General features: G+C 44.7%; 1 protein-coding gene across 5 annotated transcripts; it reads left to right on the top strand.

Moving 5' to 3' along the window:
- Window positions 1–849: 849 nt before the first annotated feature.
- On the top strand, window positions 850–16,109 carry ATP6V1C2 (ATPase H+ transporting V1 subunit C2). Of its 5 annotated transcripts, none has more exons than XM_042880291.1 (13): window positions 850–1,155; window positions 1,595–1,753; window positions 3,274–3,341; window positions 6,924–7,009; window positions 9,989–10,083; window positions 10,786–10,877; window positions 11,650–11,748; window positions 12,709–12,777; window positions 13,720–13,812; window positions 14,040–14,133; window positions 14,442–14,539; window positions 14,913–15,042; window positions 15,738–16,109. In XM_042880291.1, the coding sequence occupies exons 2-13, from the start codon at window positions 1,625–1,627 to the stop codon at window positions 15,831–15,833; spliced, it is 1,149 nt and encodes a 382-aa protein (XP_042736225.1). In that variant the 5' UTR covers window positions 850–1,155; window positions 1,595–1,624; the 3' UTR covers window positions 15,834–16,109. The 5 variants fall into 5 exon arrangements, with proteins under 5 accessions (XP_042736225.1, XP_042736260.1, XP_042736234.1 ...); XM_042880300.1 differs by lacking the exon at window positions 850–1,155 and adding an exon at window positions 1,388–1,481; XM_042880310.1 differs by lacking the exon at window positions 850–1,155 and adding an exon at window positions 1,388–1,504.
- Window positions 16,110–16,401: the final 292 nt, after the last annotated feature.

Below are 16,401 nucleotides of genomic sequence, written 5' to 3'. Positions count from 1 at the left end.
CTGTGATTGAGGACATCTTCCATCAGCTGCTTCAGCCTTATGCTGAAGTCACTCTAGCATTACTCCTTTGAGGTCTGATGACATGCATCCCAGGATCCTGAAGGAACTGGGTGATGTGGTTGCCAGCATGGCTTCACATGTTAAGGGACAGGAGGGAGAGCAAGAGACTTGAGACAGCCAGCATGGCTTCACTGAAGGCAGACCACACCTGACCAACCTGGTGGCCTTCTAAAACAGAGTGATGGCATTAGTTGACAAAGGAAGGGCAAGTGATACCATCTGCCCAGACTTGTGCAAGGCTTTTGATGTGGTCCCGCACCACGTCCTTGTCTCTAAGTTAAAGTGATATGGATTTGAAGGCTGGATCATTAAGTGAATAAAGAATTGGTTGGAGGGTCATAGCCAAAGGGTTGCTGTCAACGGCTCTAAGTCCAGCTGGAGGCCGGTCATAAGCAGTGTCACTCAGGGATCTGTCTTGGGACCGGTATTCTTCAGTATCTGTCAGTTGTGTAGATGGGATCGAGTGCACTCTCAGCCAGTTTGCAGACAACACCAAGCTGAGCGGTGCAGTTGAGAGTACAGAAGGGAAAGACACCATCCATCCTCTCAGTTTAGGACACCTGTGTGTGTGTGGGGGTGATTGGAGTATTGCCCACCAGGTAGCACAGCGAGCAGCTGCACGAGCCGACCCAGCTTTCCGCGACCCTCTCCCACAGAGCGCAATACTCCCGCCGTTCCGGGCCGCACTCCGCACTCCGCTGCTCCGCGCCCGCCCCGCCCCGAGCGCCTCCCCGAGCCCGGCCGTCCCCGCCCCGCCGCAGGGAGCCACCGCTGTGCGGGACAGCGGCCGCTGCGGGGCGAGCGCTCGCTCCCCGGGTTTCCCGTTCCGTGCGGCGGGGAGTAAGGCGTGCGAGGCGGGACGGGACGGGTCCGGGAGAGCCTTTGGGTGGAAGAGCTGGAGCGTGGTTCCGCTGCTTGCTGTCCTGCCCTCATCTGTTTGCTTAGCACCAGCGCAGCTGTCACACGTGGATTTGCGCCATCGTTTGCTTTGTGTATATTGTCCTGCTGAGAGCATCTCTCCTCCGGTCCTTGCTACCCAACCTGGAAATTAAAACACGGGGAAAGTGATATTCCGTCAGGCATCTCCTGCAACCTGTAAGTTCAGAAGACCTACGTCTTGCTTGCACTTTTGCCCAAATATTTGAGTGTTGATATTGGTCAAACAGAAGTCCTTAATTACATCCTTGTGACTGGAGTCTGCCTGGCAATGGGGATCACGATGGAGCGTGGTGATGGGGACGGAACTGGGTGCTAAAGGACGGGGAGGGGAGGGAGGAGAGGGAAGGGGGAGGAGAGAACTTTGGTTCTTCATTCGGAAACTGGATGGAACAACCCTGAGAAAGGAGGAACTGCTGCGCTGTGTGTGTGACATTGTGGAGAAGGTCATGTTCCATTTCAGGCTGAGACAGGAGTGACTCACTGTAATTATGCCACCAAAAGATCAGTAATCCACTCCAACTTTTTTGGTTCTTAGGGAAGAACACATTCTACACAGTACTTTTTTTAGCCTCTTACCTGCTCTGTGTTTCTACAGTGATCAGGAGTGAAGGGAAAGTACTGGATCATGTCGGAGTTCTGGCTGATTTCTGCCCCAGGAGATAAAACAAACCTGCAGGCATGGGAGAGAATGAATACGGTGACATCCAAATCCAACCTGTCCAGCAACAGCAAATTCCATATTCCAGACTTAAAGGTAAGTGAGGAGAGGGTTTGGGTATGGGTGACAAAACATCCCCAGCCAGGACTAAGGATTTCTGGGATAAACATGAGATTTGTCATTTCAGAGAGCTGAAAAAGATTGTGACGGGGGGTGAGCTGTGTTCAGTCTACTGAAAACTGATTGGGGAGAGACAAGAGTCATTTTGCTTGAAGATGACTTTCATGTGGGAAGGATACATGTGTAAGGAGTGAAGGTGACCGGTTAAATACAATGTATTGCATCTGCTGTACAGTTTGCTTCCAGTCACAAAAGTCACACGGCATTGTACATCTCAAATTGCTAATGCATGGGGAGCAGCTCAGTATCTAGTAGTATTCCAGTGAGACCACTGACAGAGCAGACAGTTCTATATAATGCACATTACTCTGTAGGAAATGGATGTGCGTATATTCAGCTGTATTACTGGCTGTATAGCCTCATATCAGTAAGAACATTTATTTGTGACTTTTTTTTTTTAATATATCTTTGCCTTCTTTAATTCTTTCATAAGATCTGCACTTAATTTTTATTTCATTTGCATCTGTCAGAAGTCTAAATATGCTTCATTGAAGTCAGTGGAGCTGCAACAGATGCAGTACTTGGTTCCTTGGGGAGCTGCCATCACCCATCTCAAAGCTACACATGGTGCAGCCAGGGTCTGGCTTCAGTCCACAAAGTTTGTTAAGTTATGGCTTGAGCTGTTCCAGTTACTTAAGGACGCAAGTGAAAGGAGAGCATGGCCTTTTCTGAAGTGATAACATGCTGAAGTAGCACATGGATGCTGCAGACTGCACATGCTGCTTTTTACACATGCACCTGAGATTGCTGTGATTTTAGCATCTGTGTGCCACCAGCACTGGTGTGAGTCCATTAACGTTGGGGGAAACAAAGTATTGACATCATCTGAGCATACGGCAGTTCTCTGCGTTCTGCTAATTGTTCTATGCAAGACTTGTTTCTTCTCCTGTACTCCTTCAGCCTGACCCTTTGTAATGTTGAGCTGGCAACATCACAAGAAGAGGTTTGGCAATGTATTGCAATACCATAAACATAGAACTATGACTGTGACAGAGTCATGCAAAAAGCAGATGTTGGTCTTGGGAAAATTGGTGTCCTGAGAGGCTTAGTCCTTGGCAATAGGAAAGAATGCAGAGACCCTCTTTTGAGCACACTCTGCTTCCCTTGGTTCTCTTAGTACATTAGATTTGTTTTGTATGTATGCTGCATGCATTTCTACTCATTATTTTGTTAGGTAAAAGTCTGTGCTACTCAATGATTCAGGAATGAAAACGGGAAGGAAGACATTGATGCTTGATCTTGAGATATCATATACACTTTTTCCCTTATTGGAAAAGGCTTTTTGTGCCTGGGTCTTGAGAAAAGGAGTTGCTATATTATCCACTGACTGAATAATGTTCTGCAGAACTGTTGAATTCACAAATCAAAGTCCCTAAGACTGCTGACAGAAGCCTTGGACATGTGCATCTCTCACCTGCTTCTCATCTTTTGTACAGGTGGGGACACTGGATGCTCTTGTTGGTCTGTCAGATGAGTTGGGAAAACTTGATACCTTTGCTGAAAGGTAAAATAGGTCTTATTTACTACCTACAAATGAGGAACAGACGTTGTTTTCATGGGATGGTGTGTCCTTGTATTCACCTCGGAGTTGGTTTAACCAAGGCTACAACTGGACTGAAGTGGATGGGTTTGTGTTGTGGTTTAATCCTTGTGTCAGTTGCCACAGAATCATCACAAGGAAGAGGCCATTCCTTAAAACCTGGCTGAATGGAGACAGTGTCAGTTCTGTCTGAACAGTGATGCCTGAGTGGCTGTTTTCAAGGAAAGCTGTTCTCAAAGGGGATGTGATTCTTTTTGTATTTTTGAAGAGCAGCCTCCCCCTCCATCCAGAAACTCAAATTAATAAAGCAGTATTTAGAGAATATGAAGCCCTCTCCGCTTTTCTTTTTCCCAGAATATTTCTCTTGAGATTTTTTAACCAGATATAGGAGTTGTAAGGAATCACAGAATCACAGAATCACAGAATCACAAGGTTGGAAACGACCTGCAAGATCATCCAGTCCAACCACCCTCCCATTCCTATCAGTGCCACAAGCTACTAAACCATCTCTCGTAGCTCCTCATCCAGGCGCCTCTTGAACACTGCCAGGGATGGCGACTCCACCACCTCCCTGGGCAGCCATTCCAGTGCCTGACCACCCTCTGAGAGAAAAAGTTTCTCCTAATGTCCAACCTAAACCTCCTCTGGTATAACTTCTTGCCATTTCCTCGGGTCCTACAAGGAGATACAAGGAATAAATTTTTCTGAATGAAATTGGGTACTCTTCCTCTGTCCTACTCCTGGAAAGCCACAATATTGACTGGCCATTTTGTCAAACCCATTTATGCAGGGAGACTGCTGATCTCTGCCAAGTTTGCCTTTTAGGCCAAGATGACCTGGGTGGCCAAAGAGTAATAGAGTACAGGATGCTAAGGAAATGCCAGGTTTTAGGATACTTTATGGCACAAAGTGGTCTTTATTGATGAAACTTTTTTTTTTGCTTTGGAAGCAAACCTCACATACAGCTGTGGCCACGTCAGCTCTGGGGCTATTTGCCTTTTTTCCCCTAGCCAGGCCTAGTGAGAAGCTGCCTGTCTGAACATGATTTGTGCTTTCATAGATTGTTTGGTGGGTGCAAACGCATACGGAGATCCTGATATAAGCTGTTCAAACCTGTGTTAGGCAGTTTGCATAAAAGTAGGTCTGCCAGAATACGTTTCTCCCTAGCATAGTTTTCTGACTTTACTGGTACCACAGTGGGGCTGAAATAGGATGATAACATTTGATCACTGGGTTGCACAATGTTGATCTTTTCAGAATTGCTTTTTCAGAATATTTAGCAGCACAGAGCAGCTTAATACTTAATCAGTAAGATTGTCTCTATCGTGACTCTCCCCATCTGGTAGGGAAACCTGCCCCACAGTCTTTGCAAACGTGTTCATACAGCGGACTGTTCCTGCTGGAATGAAAAGGAAATGGGAGTCAATCTGGGATGAGATAGTGCCAATGCCATCTATCTATTCCAATGCAGAGTCAGAAAGCTGCTTAGGGCAGCAGCTACCCAAGCAACTGAGAGATCTGAGTTTGAAGGATACGGGAATCATGCAGTGATTTTTGGGAGGGCTTGGCTAATTCCCACTTCTTCAAAACCTGCTGTGGCGTCCATGTAAGATCACTGAGGGGAGTTTTAGGTGACGTGTTCCCACTGTTACCTTTGTCTTAACTCGCCAAGGTGGTACACAGTTCCTTGTTCAAGCTGAATGCCACTTCACTCATTAATTGTCCTGTCAGTGACAGCAGTGGCGCTTACCATGTGATGTGATGTATGCACTGAGCAAAAGAGTCAGTGAGGCTTTTACACGGTGAGCTGTAGGGTGTGGACTCCTCCTATTTGTCTCCTTTGTTTGTAAAACTAACTGATCAGAAAGGATCAATGAGATTTAAAACTAAGGAAAATCTGCTTAAAAATAAGAAAGATAGACAAGAGGAGAGTAATAGCAAAGAATTATCGGGATAAATGGATTGGAATTACAATATCATTTTGTGTTAAATAAATGCCCAAGATTTGAGTATGTAATTGAGATTCAAGGGTTAAAATACCAAGCACTTGTACTTAGCCAAAGAAAACAGCATCTGGAGAGTTCAAGCCTGTTCAAATGACCTGAACATTTACATTCCTGCTCCTCTGCAACCTGTTGCTAAATAAGGACAGGACTGCCAATAAAGGCAGCGCAAACCTGTCAGCGCTGCCTCCTGCCAGGACAGCAGAGAAGGGGCAGGAGTTTGCAGGATCTATTGTTTCCATGTACTTTTATTATTTATTTACACAGGGAGGTGGAGTGTTTTTCCATGTCACTGTAGGGCAATGTGGTGCTCTCTAAAGCTGACGTTCCCATCCGTCACTCCTACTTGAGCATTCTCTGGATCCCATGTCTGCAGGGCGTTGTGCAGAGGCTGGAGATTGCAGGGCTCTGCTGCCTGCAGCTTTCTGTGCACTCAGTGGGAGTGATGGTTAATATACAGTATGACCTAAAGAGCGTTTGACTTTTATTTTATTTTATTTTATTTTATTTTATTTTATTTTATTTTATTAAATTTTTAATAGAGTAATGGCGTTGTAACACTTTCACAAGCAAAATCTGAAAGAGCACAAGAGTACATCCTGGTTACACCTGCACTCTCTCCTCAGCCTGAGTGTGGGCAAAATGTGGAAAGACTCTTCAGTAAGGTTTGTTGTGGCAGGAAAAGGGGAAATGGTTTCAAACTAAAACAGGGGATTTAGACTGGATATATGGAGAAAGCTGTTCACAACAAGGGTAGTGAGGCACTGGCACACATTGCCCAGAGTGGTGATGGATACCCCATCACCCATCCCTGGAGGCACCCAAGGGCAGGCTGGATGGGGCTTTGAGAACCTGATGGAGCTGTAGGTGTCCCTATTCATTGTAGGGGAGTTTGACCAGCTGGCCTTTAAGGAAGCTTTCCAACTCAGTATTAGTCTATGAAAATGCAGTTCTCCACCAGGACTCAGCTGGCCTGAGGTCCTTAAGCATCTGCAGCCTGACAATGAAAACAAGAACAGCCCTTAGAGGGCTGTGAATTGGGGTGAAATGGTGTAGATTCCTCCCAGGGTATGGTACAGCTGTATTTTGTGCATCAAGCCTAGGCTCTGAACTGTTCCTGTCTGGTGTCATAAAGAACAACTGCAAAAGTTTATTTAGCATCCCATGGAGCAAATCTTCAACCAGGGTGAGACTGGACTGTTCTGTGTGTAGCTTTGTGTCCCTCCTTCAGAACGTGCACACAAGTTTCTTGTTTTCTAGTTTTTGCAATGAGAGCCATGAAATACAGTGTGCAGAAAATGGAATCTGTATCTTTTGGGAGTCTTGAGCACTGGGGAGATGGTATTACCTATGTGTTTGCAGAAATCAGTGTATTTTAGTTCTGCTGTATGCCATAGGTTGTTTATTGCCATTTTAGTTTACCTGCCTTGCTTCAGAAGTGTTTTGTGTGGGTATCTCCTTGTTTATCAGATCATTGTAGTATCTGTTTTATATTTCTGTTGTTTCTTTACTAATGAAGCTTCTCTTGTTAATTACACCCAAGCGTAATTAAGAAAATAGTCCAGTATATAGGAGAAGTTATGGAGGACTCCAAAGATAAAGTCCAGGAAAATCTTCTGGCCAATGGAGGTATGTGCTGTGAACGTGGGTATGTTAATGCACTGATGCTGCCTGTGTTTGCTTCAGAATATGAGCATTCGGAATTGAAACACTCACCCATTAGACAAGACAACCCTCAGGAATATTTTCTAAGAGCACATCTAGCCATGTTACATTTTTTTCCAGAGTTAATGGAAACTCTATACAGTTCCAGCTTTGCTTCCAGGACAACATTCAGTGTCTGGCACTGTTTTCTGGAGGAGCACTTGCTGCAGAGCCTGTGCTCTGTCAGCTGTGGATTTCTAATATCACAGGTGGATGCTGGGGGCAACAGTTAACTGCTAGAGAGTTATGAGTTGGTTGGGAGCAGCAAGACCAGGAATACTGTTATAATCAGTATTGCACTAACAGTGAAAACCTGAGGAGTTTCCTGCTCTGCTAGCTTGGCTTATGTACGTACTTTGTTAGTGGAGCTGTGGTGCTGTTCTACAGCAGATAGGTGGTGAGGTCTTGCAGGCCTGCGCAGTCGCTGATGTGAGATCTCCATTGCCAGAGGAGGGCCTTGTCACTGCCCTGCCCCTATGCTGCTTCCTTAGAGGAACCAGGCTGCACTCACAGGGTGATGCCAGAGCTGCTGGGACATGAACTGTTGTTTCCATTACAAATAACTTCTCTTTGGTTTCCCTTGTGAGGCCCTGCTCTGCTCTCCAATTTGGGAGAGACTCACAAAAGTCATGAAGTCCAAGCCCTGGCTTCACACATGACCACCCAAAATAAATCCCTGTATCTAAGGGTCCAAATGCTCCTTGAACTCTGGCACTCAGGGCCGTGCCCACAGCCCTGGGCAGCCTGTCCCACGCCCACCGCTCTCAGGTGCAGACCCTGTCCCTTACCCCCCCCCCCACCTTAACACAGCTCCATGACTGAGAGCAGAGCTCAGCACTGCCCTCCACTCCCTGTGAGGAGCTGCAGCCACCCTGAGGCCTCCCCTCAGCTCCTCTGCTCTGGGCTGAGCGCACTGAGGGACCTCAGCCACTCCTTGTGCACCTCAACCTCCAGACTCTTCCCCATCTTCATAGGTTGGGGAGAAAGTCCTTTTAGAAATGTCCTTTGTGCATGATATAAGACTGGCTTTTTATGTGTGCAACTACTGGCCAAGTACAATAATCCCACTTATTTATGTTACAGGGCAAAAGGATAAAATGAAATGTCTGAAAAGTATGTTGAGGATTGCTGATTGCAGTGTTGCTACAAGCATGCATTTGGGTGTAGTAGTGCTAGAAACAAGTCTTGGTCTGGTTGTAGAGATACAGTGATCACGTTACGATGGATTTCTCAAGTAACGACCTCGTAGCTTGATCACGATATCCCTATGACTTGAGAAACAACAGGTTGAACTTATTTCTTTTGTTTCCTCTTTTTACACTCTTTTCCCTTCCTGTCAGCTCTGCATGTCTTGTAATAGAAGGATGTGGAAGTTTCTTGTATATGCTACTAATTTCAGTCCTTTGGTCATCCAAAGGAGCCATATGTAACTAAGACTTTTTTAAGATTATTGATGCCGTCTTTAAAAAAAATTAATTGATTTTAATATATAGATACATATATTTAGGATTCCCCTGTTACAATCTAGTATCATTCCTCACAAGCAGCAGCAACACTGAATTCTTCCTCTGTCCCTTTTTGGATGGAAAAAAGGCCCTAAAACTGAAGGTTATGAAGTGAGAATCAAAATTGTAAGACATGGCTTCTTGCTGCAGAGTCCAATTTCAGGCTATTGGACTGTGCACACTCAGCTTTTTGATTACAAATGTTCTGGTTTTAGCTCAGCTGTATGAATTCCTGACAGCAGTTTGGTCTACCAGCCAACTCAATTGTTGGCTGTGTCTAGCAATTGTCTGATTAGAATTGAAGGGGAACTGCAAGCATCAGCAAAGAAGAATTTAAGTATTTTGTAGGGAAGGTAGTTTATATTGCTGCTTAGAGCTGGCTGAGTGCAGCAGAGCTAGGAAGTGTTCAGCCTGTGGGATTCCTGGGCTGCTGAGGAGGAGGCATCTCTCTTGGGCAACAGTAAGGAGAAGCAGCGTAGAAGGGAAGGGAATTGGGAGCATGGCCAAGGAGTACACCTGTGGAATGGGCTGAAGGCTCACCCTGTGCTTAACTGCTGAACAGATGAGTTCTGCTGAGACTGGGGAATATGAGAATAAAAGGGGCACAGGGAACTTCTGTATCTCTGCTTTGCCCCCTTTCCACATGCTTCCTGTGCTTCCTGGTCATGCATTGGCAGGAAGGGCTGAATCTGTGTGTTGAAAGAGAAGGAGAACATGGTCATGCCAGTGTTTTCTGCCTTCTGTTCAATACATCCTTAGATAAGAAGTTGTCTTCGTCCTTTCATAAGACTTTCCGTGCTTCGGAAATCTAATAGGGTAAACTGACTCTGATGTGGGGTGAGAGAAGCCCACGGAAAGGATAGTGCTCCCCTGGCAGGGTGTTTGATGTCACACGAGGCGGGGTGGTACCCTTAGCTTGGTGCTGTAGCAACTAAACAACTTTTCACATTCCTTCCCATGCATCTCTGTTCATACAGTGCTCCTCACACTGTGTGCAACCCACGAGGAGCTGCGTTCAGCCCTTGCCTTGGGAATGGTTAACTCTGCACCAGGCAGTGAGGAGCACTGAGCAGCCCCACTCATCCCTCCTTTCCTTAGCTTCCTGAGCTTGTTCTGCCCCGTTTCCCCATGGCAACTTCCCAAATGTTCTCCATCCTACCTGTCTGGGAAGAAGCCCAGTGCAGCAAACACTAGTGTCTCTGTTTCAACTATCTTTTACTTTGGGGATGGTTAGATTGAGCATTTGATTTGTGTAGATATGATCTAGGTCAAATTTCTATGAGAATTCAGAGGTGGGCCAACCAAAGCTCTACACAGGATACAGCTGGGGGCTGCCACCCCAGCCTTGAGTTTCCATCATGTCAGCTGTCTGCTTTAATGCATTTCTTTGTATTTCCAGTTGACCTGATTAGCTACTTGACCCGGTTTGAGTGGGACATGGCCAAATACCCCATAAAGCAGCCACTGAAGAATATATCAGAAGCATTAGCAAAGGTAAACTGTGCTCCAGGTTGTCAGAAGATCTCAGAACGGTGAATCATGTCTTTTGGCAGTTTTTGGTCTCTTTTGTCACAGCAGTCAATGAGAGTTCTGCCTGTGGTTTGGGCAGGAGCACGTTCAGAATCTCGCTGTACTGCAGCAGTTGATTTATTTTAATTTCTACCATAATAACACCAATAAATATCTATATGTCTGTATCTATATAGAGATATACAAACCTATTCATTCCATAAATATATGGACCTTTATCAGATTTATTAGACTACACTGATACGTTCTACATTTTAGTTCCCTTCACTGTAATATTTTATTGTTTTTACTTACTGTATAATCATTCTCCATGTTGGGGTTTTCTTGTGAAATCATTGGCCTACATTAAATCCAACACATTGCAGTTTGGATGAATTATTTACACTGGCAGCCTGTTCAGGAAGGAATGAACCGTTGTTCAGTGTAGATAGCAAATGAAATACACAGTAACAGCTAACCAAGTCCTTCTTGCTGCAGAGACCATCACCCATGACTGAGCAGTTCAGTGGAACCCAGAACTGAAGTGGGCTCCCTCCTGGCTCTGCTCAGATGGTTTTAGGAGGGGCTGGCAGCTGTGTTATCTCTCTGCAGTGCAGAGGTAGGAGGAGGCAGGTGAGGATGATGCCTCAAGCAATTTCTCACTTCACTTTTTTTGTTTTGTTTTAGCAAGTCACTCAGATAGAAGCAGATCTAAAGACCCGATCAGCTGCATACAACAACATTAAAGGAAATTTGCAAAGCTTGGAGAAAAAAACTGTGTAAGTACAGCGTGTTCCTGTTGAGCTCTGGAATGCTGCATGGATGACGTGAGAGCAGTGTGTGCCATATCTACTGCTGTGCAGTGAACTGTGTGTGCTGTGATGGGTGCAAACGTAGTGCCTGACTTTGGGGCACACTGAGCATCCAGAGATGAAGGGGAAGCCAAGGTGGAAACTGGTGTGAGCAGCATGTCTTAAAATCAGCTCAGGGGAGACTGCAGTTCCTTATGTGACTCCATTAGCAGTGGGAGGACAAAGCAGTGGTAAAGAGTCAAAACCAAATGCCAATATATTGCTCTGATGGGATTTTAGGGAGTAAAAAATTAGATCAGCTGCGTCAGCCAGTAGATTCCTTTGCAACACAGTGCTGTCTCCTTTGGAAGCAGTGCAAATGCTTTTCTTTTCAGAAAGCCAGTTTTACAATATTCCAGGCAAAAGCATTTATTTTCCTTCTCTGCTGAGCCTATCTCACCAGCATCCCACTTTCATTTCACTTTTGTTCTGTTCTGCTGGTCAGGGCAATGCTTTCTCAGAATTTCCAAAATATTTTCTCTACCATCTTCAATTGCTTATGATCTTTACCTATGTGCTGCTACCTGGAGTTGCAATAAACATAAATGGCCTTCCTAGAAGCGTAGCCATGTCCTTTAGCCACCTCATTCTCTAGTGTTTTTCAACTCTAGGATGCACTACTGTCAACCATATCTACAGCACGGTGTGCTGCTGCTGGGTTCCTGCTAATGTCATTTTTTCTTTGTCTCGTTTTCTTTAGGGGAAACTTGCTGACTCGGACCCTCGCAGACATCGTGCATAAGGAAGACTTTGTTCTGAATTCTGAGTACCTTATCACACTGCTGGTCGTGGTGCCAAAGTAAGGCGATGGTGTGCGCACGCTCAGATGTGATGTTGAGTTTCAGACCTAAGTGTTGGATGCAGGCACTGCTGGATCAGTTGGGCAGCTGATCTGTGCTGTGTCTGGGGAGCAGGTGGATCCATTAGCAAAAGGAACAGACTGCTCCCAGCTCAGAGCAGCACGGAAGTGGGATGTAGGTGTGTAAATGTTACAGAATGGGTTCTCAAACAGCTTCCTGGTAGGAGTTAAGAAAAACCAACGTGGCAGAACATATTTGTAATGGAGCTGATACAGTTTATAAAAGGAATCAGACCTGTCAAACTCACAAGGGCTCTGCTGGTCATGTATTTATAAGTGCCTGCACATAGGATAACTGCTATCGCCATCAGTTGTGAAGATACAAGGTATCCTTCCTTCTGAAAGCCTACACAAAACTTGTCCTCTTAGTACAACACTATTCTAACATGCACACACAGTACCATCACTTTTCTGTCTGAAAAACACATTTCAAAAAGCTATTTGAGGTAAGCTTATTGAATTTATTACCAGCATCTTCTTTGGGTTCCTGCTATAAACACAACTCACTTTGCAAACTTTCCCTTCCCTTGGCCCCATTCTCCAAGTGCTGCTACTTGCCAGTGTTGCACCACGTCAGCACTGGACCATGAGACAGTTATGTGGGGCTCCTGGAATACAGGACACATGGCAGCCTACACATGGAAGCCTCAATTTTTCAACCCCTAGCTTCCTACTTCCTCATCCCAAGAGCCAGAGTGAGGGAGGACTGAGGATGATATAATGGGAAACCTCGCTGTAGCTAGTGACTTAAGACAGGAAAGGAAAGAAGAACCTTTGCTGTCACAAAACCCAGCACAAAGAGCTCCTACTCTAAGCAATTAGCTTCATTATTTTTATCAACACATTCTCTTTTTGGTATATTGCATTTATTTACTCTGTTTTCCTTTGTGTTGCTCAAAGATCAAGCTACGTACAGTGGCAGAAGACCTATGAATCCCTGTCTGATATGGTCGTGCCTCGCTCCACCAAGTAAGTGACATCCCAAATTCCAGTCCCTGCTGGCTGCAGATACCTCTGCCATATCTGTCACTCAGGTTGCTCAAGAATCAGTTGACTAACACATAGGCTCTGTATGTTAACATATGGATTTGCCTAGTATCATTCTCTACTTGAAACTGGAAATTATTCCGTTGAAGGAAAGTACAGATGAAAGCCTCAGTCTCTGTTTTTTTTTTCCTACAATTAGCTTCTTGTTGCTCCCTTTTCCAGTAAGCTAGTTCTTTCCCCTTGCTGTGATCATATGAACAACAAAACAGGGCTTTTGCATGTTTTAGAAAGATAAAAGCTTCTTACAGTAATCTAGGCCTAATTCAGACATATAACCATGTGCAACTTTATGAAAGCTCCTTTTAAAAAATCACTACTTCTGCATCTTTGTTTTGAAAAATAGAATTATCTGATAATTCTAATAATCTAATAATTAATCTAATAATAATCACTGAATTATCCTGCCATTTGCATTAGCATATTCCATATTAACACCTAGAGTGAAAAAAATTCCTTACTAGGAATTAAATATTCCTCTGCTCAACTCAAGGCAGACAGATTGTCCAACCCAGGGTGTGAGAGGTGACCGAGCCTGACTGTCACATTATCTGAAATGGAGGAAGCAGAAAACACAGGGACAGGAAAGCTTTGTGCAACTGCCTGTCTCAAAAACACATGCATGGAACAAGCAGAGGAACATATTAGGAAACACAAAAAAAAGTATGTGTGTAAGCAAGCTGTCTGCATCAGAGATACTGTGGTTGGTGCTATTAAAGCCTTTGTTCCCTGTTTCAATCACATCTGTCTTGAGAAGTGAGGTACTGTTCAGTTTCATAAACAAAAGAAAGAACTGCAAAAGAGAAAGGTGAAGCCAGTGTGAGATCGGCCGTGTCAAATCACAGCAGGGTTTTTTCCCTCTCACAGAATGATCGCTGAGGATGCCGAGGGAGGACTCTTTACAGTCACCCTATTTAGAAAAGTGATGGATGACTTCAAGGCTAAGGCTAGAGAGAACAGGTAAGCAGTCATGCTTTGCAAGGAATCCAGCAACTGTTCTTCCTGCTCTCATGCGATAGACAACAGGATGTTTGCTTTCTGGAGGTGACTTCAACTCCCACCCTGCAAATCCTTTAAAGGACCAGCAGCTTCAAAACATCCCCATCTTGCTTCATCAGAAGCAAAAGAAATGATTGTACATACTGCTTGGATTATGGCTTGTGAGAGCAAATGTCATTCAATTGTAGGTTCATGGTTCGGGAGTTTTATTTTGATGAGAAGGAACTGAAATGTGAAAAGGAAGAGCTGATGAAGCTAGCTTCTGATAAGAAACAGCAGTATGTAAGTAGTACAGCAAGTTGCTGGCCTCTATATTGACAGCCTTTGGTACCTGTGTGTAAGGATCTCACTTAGAAGAGGCTTTCTGATCCCAGTAGATGCCTGTGAGCTCCAAGGAGCACTAAAAACCAAGGCGTGGGATAGATAACACCATTTGCCCAAGGTCACACAAGTTTCTGATCTACTAGGGGACAATAATGGCCTGCCCGAGAATTAACTCAGCAGCCCTTGATGCCTTCCATGGCATTAGCAATGGACCCGTGCCATGCAGTGAAGGAGGAATCACAGTGCTGCTACTTCTGTTCTCATAGGGCCCGTTACTGCGCTGGCTGAAAGTGAACTTCAGTGAAGCGTTTGTGGCTTGGATTCACGTGAAAGCCTTGAGGGTTTTTGTTGAATCAGTCCTGAGGTAGGTGGGTACACGTGCGGTGCTGGCAGATTCCTATCAAAGATAACAAGTACCAGCTCACTTTCTTCATGGGGGGGAACATCCCTTACAGAGAGTTCCGGGAGCTCACAGGAGATGGTACAGATGACTACAGAACAAGTGACACGTGAAGCTGATGAGATGCTTCTTTGGGGTCACTTACCAGAAAAAGAACGGTGCTTAGTTCCCCTATGGCTTCAAAATAGAAGTGCTTTCAGAGAAGGAGGCAGCACAGCACAACTGGGACCTTGCAATACATAAATAGGAAATGCACCAGGAGGTTGAGGAGGAAAAAGAGCAGGAATGGAATGGGGTGACCTGTGGAAAACAGTGGGGTATTTTGCTGTGTTCGCAGGTACGGCCTGCCAGTGAACTTCCAAGCGATGTTGCTGCAACCAAATAGGAAGTCGGTAAAACGCTTGAGAGATGTCCTAAATGTGGCCTTCAAACATCTAGATGAAGTTGCAGCAGCAAGTATAATGGATGTATGTATTTGGACTACAATTGCACGAACTGGAGCTTGTCCCAGTTTAGTCCAGGGGTTGGAGCAAACGCCTCATCGCACCTCACAGCGCGAGGATCCCTGGAAACAGCTCTAATCCCTGGTGCTTATGGAAAGGATTAGTGGCAGGTAGGGTCAGGTCATCATGGAGAGCTGCAGAGTGCAATTACAGTTTCAGTAAGCATCTGCTGCTTACAGCTGCTGGCCTGAAATAGGTCTGCTCCCTTATGGCAGTTCCTCCAGGTAAGCTTCAAGCATTCAGCTCAGTGCCAGCAACAGAACTGCTGTAAAACAAATGCTAGGACTCAGATCTCCTTGCTCTGTAGAAGGCCGTCACTCACTAAACATCTCAGCCTAGGACTGCACCAGGCAGCAATACTTGTTTCCCCAGACCCCGAGTGCACATTTGAAGATAAACCGAAAGGAGTTTACAATTGCCTGAAATCAGGCAAGCAGTAAGTTCCCAGTGCATAAGCCAAGGAGAAAAAAAGGAAATATCAATACTGTGTCAGGTAGCCTACTAAAACCACCGAGCAAACACCAGATTCTCTGAAAATTCTTTGTTAAGCATAGCAAGTACAAGACTCCATTCCACCTAAGTGAAGCAAGCAATTTGCTTTAGCTTGGAACAGCACAACACTTTTATTGATACTGAAGTCATGTTGTTTCCTTTTGCAGCCTGGCATGGACATCCCTGGTTTACAACTGAGTAATCAAGAATACTATCCTTACGTCTATTTCAAGATTGACCTCAGTCTTCTTGATGGCAGTTAAGAAGAACAAACTAACTATTTCATCTATTAATTTTCAAGATCCAAATATTATACTATAAGAATCCTCAGCTGTTGAAATTCAAATTGAAATGCTGATGAATAAGATTTTCCTAACACTGTCAGTAATTTTTTAAGTGACTTCAAACATCTTCAGTTCATAGCATTATAAAAAACGTATTTCCGAGGCAGGTGGTACTACGGTAGTATTTATTACTTTTTGGTAAGTTACAAAGATGGAATCTCTATTGGATTTAAAATTAAACAATTTTGTGGCTGATTTTTGGTGTGGTGGCTAATGTTTCTACTAATTGTACAGTACTGGTTTTGGAACAAAGTGAACTTCAACCAGGAAAAAAAAAAAATAAAGGACAGAGCATCAGAGCAAAGCCCCAAGGCTTTGGTTTAAGAAGAAAGTTTCAAAGCTTGACTGGAGGATGACTTGTGGTTCCACGTGCTCACAAGTTCAGTTTTTGCCAAGACACATCCATTAGAACATGTTTATTAGAAGAGCTGGGACAACACAGAATTGAAGTAGGTTTCCCGCCCCACATCAGTGGTCAGGCTGCCAA

This window comes from Lagopus leucura, unplaced genomic scaffold (assembly GCF_019238085.1).
Source record: "Lagopus leucura isolate 7727_CA_CO unplaced genomic scaffold, USGS_WTPT01 Super-Scaffold_73, whole genome shotgun sequence".
Taxonomy (NCBI): domain Eukaryota; kingdom Metazoa; phylum Chordata; class Aves; order Galliformes; family Phasianidae; genus Lagopus; species Lagopus leucura.
The sequence above is the reverse complement of the archived record's forward strand: the minus strand, read 5'-3'. Positions and strand labels throughout refer to the sequence as shown.